This window comes from Fulmarus glacialis, unplaced genomic scaffold (assembly GCF_000690835.1).
Source record: "Fulmarus glacialis isolate BGI_N327 unplaced genomic scaffold, ASM69083v1 scaffold17989, whole genome shotgun sequence".
In the NCBI taxonomy this organism is placed as follows: domain Eukaryota; kingdom Metazoa; phylum Chordata; class Aves; order Procellariiformes; family Procellariidae; genus Fulmarus; species Fulmarus glacialis.
The window spans coordinates 1-1,903 of NW_009234060.1; the positions used below are offsets into that span (position 1 = coordinate 1).

The window sequence follows — 1,903 nt, forward strand, 5'->3', positions numbered from 1 at the left end:
AGGTGGGGAGGGCGTCCCCCGCCCAGCTGGGAGCCCCCTTGGCTCCCTAAGGGCATCTCCAGCAGCTGCCCGGGGTGAGGCTCAGTGCCCTGTCCCCGGCCCAGCAGCACGCTCATCCAGTACGGCAGCTGCCCCAGCCAAGCCCCTTTCTTCCCTGGAGGGGGGGGCTCCGACGTGTGTTGCCAGCTGACTGGGGCAGGCTGGCTGAGCGTCTCCCCTTGCCCTGCAGCCCCCTCGCCTCTGTCTATTACCACCGGGAGCTGCTCTGCCACTCCCTGGACAAGCTGCGAGTGGACCTGCTCACCGTCACCTCGTGCCACGGCATGCTGGAGAAGCGGGAGCCCCGGCTGGACAAGCTTTTCCCAGACACAACCACGCCACGGCCGCGCCGCTTCGCAGGGAAGAGGGTGAGCTGCTGCGCCGGCTTTGGGACTGCGTTGGGGACGGCGAATGCGGCCAGCAGACTGTGCGATGGTCTGTGTGTCAGGGCCTTGCTGCCACCCTCACGTCTCTGACCTGAAAGGTGCCGTGTCCTGGAGGGCTGGAGTGTTAGACGGGGTGGAGTGTGGGGAGTAGAGAGTCTGTGAGATCCCGTGTCAAGGCGTGGGAACTGGTAGCCCGCCAGGAGCCCCAGTGCATCCACACCATCTCGGTGCCATGAAATGCCCTCTGGTAGCACCACACGTGTTCCTCAGGGCAAAAAATTAGCATCTCGTTTCCTAGGAGTTTTGTTCTGTTGCCCTTTTAATGCTGTTGCTCCGTTAAGCTGTGAAGAAACTGATGGAAGTGCTGTATTTGGGGTGGTAGGTAGGTGGGCCCTGCCTGCTAGGGACGGGGACGGGCAGGGAGCTCCCTCTGCGGCTGCACAGAGCTGGGATGGGCGGCCGGGAGGCTGCACGCGCGTCTCTTGCTGAGAAGCTCCCACCAAGAGAAGGGCTCTTCGGGAGGTGCTTTATGTCCTCATCGCGGTCAGGCTCGTTCCCTGCTCTGCGGGATCTCTCGGGGCTTTTCCCTGGGGCGCTTCTGCGGCTCTGCTGCTCTGCCACCCGTACTCTGGTTTCTCTTGGTGGCAGGCTGCGGGTTTCTGTCCCTTTAGTCTCACACAGGGATAACCAACCTTATTCCAAGCAGGACCTAGGAGAGGCACCGGGTAAAGAAGCTACCGAAAACTGTTGTGTTGCCGCAGCTGGTCCCTGGTTGTCTGCTCTACATAAAGGCTTTATCTCCGCCTCGGGCAGCGTGGTGCCTGGCCACGGTGCAGGGGAGGAGCACCAGGGAGCGCTTGGCCCCTCGGCTAAGGCATCGCAGCATCTCGGGGCAGACAGGAACCTGCCCAGCACCCCTGTTTGTTTGCCCCCAGGTGTTCTTCCTGAGCAGCAGAGTCCACCCGGGAGAAACACCCTCCAGCTTCGTCTTCAACGGCTTCCTGGACTTCATCCTGCGGGAGGAGGACCCCCGCGCCCAGATGCTGCGGCGGATGTTCGTCTTTAAGCTCATTCCCATGCTGAACCCGGATGGGGTGGTGCGAGGCCACTATCGGTGAGTGAGCACAGGCTGCAGCTGCAGCTTCGTCAGGGTCCCAGCTGGGCCGGCCTCCTGGTTTGGAGCCTGCTGTGCATTTCACGATAGTTGTGAAGAACAGTCCCAAAATCCTGCGTCAATATAAGGGTGAGCTGAGGCCCACAGGCTGCCGCAACCTCTCCCTGCTACCCCCGGCATCTCTGGCGAGGGCTCGGGGCTGCTGTTGCCTGCATAGGTCACCTCCTGGATCAGGGCTTTCTAGCTCAGGCGAGCAACGCTGCCCTGCGCCTTTGAGGAGGTCAGACGCTGTCCTGTCCTTGCTCTCCCTGGCGTGTCAGAGCTGGGCCAGCTTCAGGGAGGAGGGAGAGAGGTGGCTCGGGGC

At 62.5% G+C, this 1,903-nt stretch overlaps 1 protein-coding gene across 1 annotated transcript in view; it reads left to right on the forward strand.

The window, feature by feature from the left end:
* Nucleotides 1-229: 229 nt before the first annotated feature.
* Nucleotides 230-1,903, forward strand: part of AGBL5 (ATP/GTP binding protein-like 5) — a gene marked incomplete at both ends in the record, with an annotated part of 8,984 nt that continues 7,310 nt past the window's right edge. The window contains 2 exons of the mRNA XM_009585543.1: nt 230-407; nt 1,361-1,539. Coding sequence (XP_009583838.1) covers nt 230-407; nt 1,361-1,539 — 357 coding nt within the window. The remainder of the gene's footprint in view (nt 408-1,360; nt 1,540-1,903) is intronic.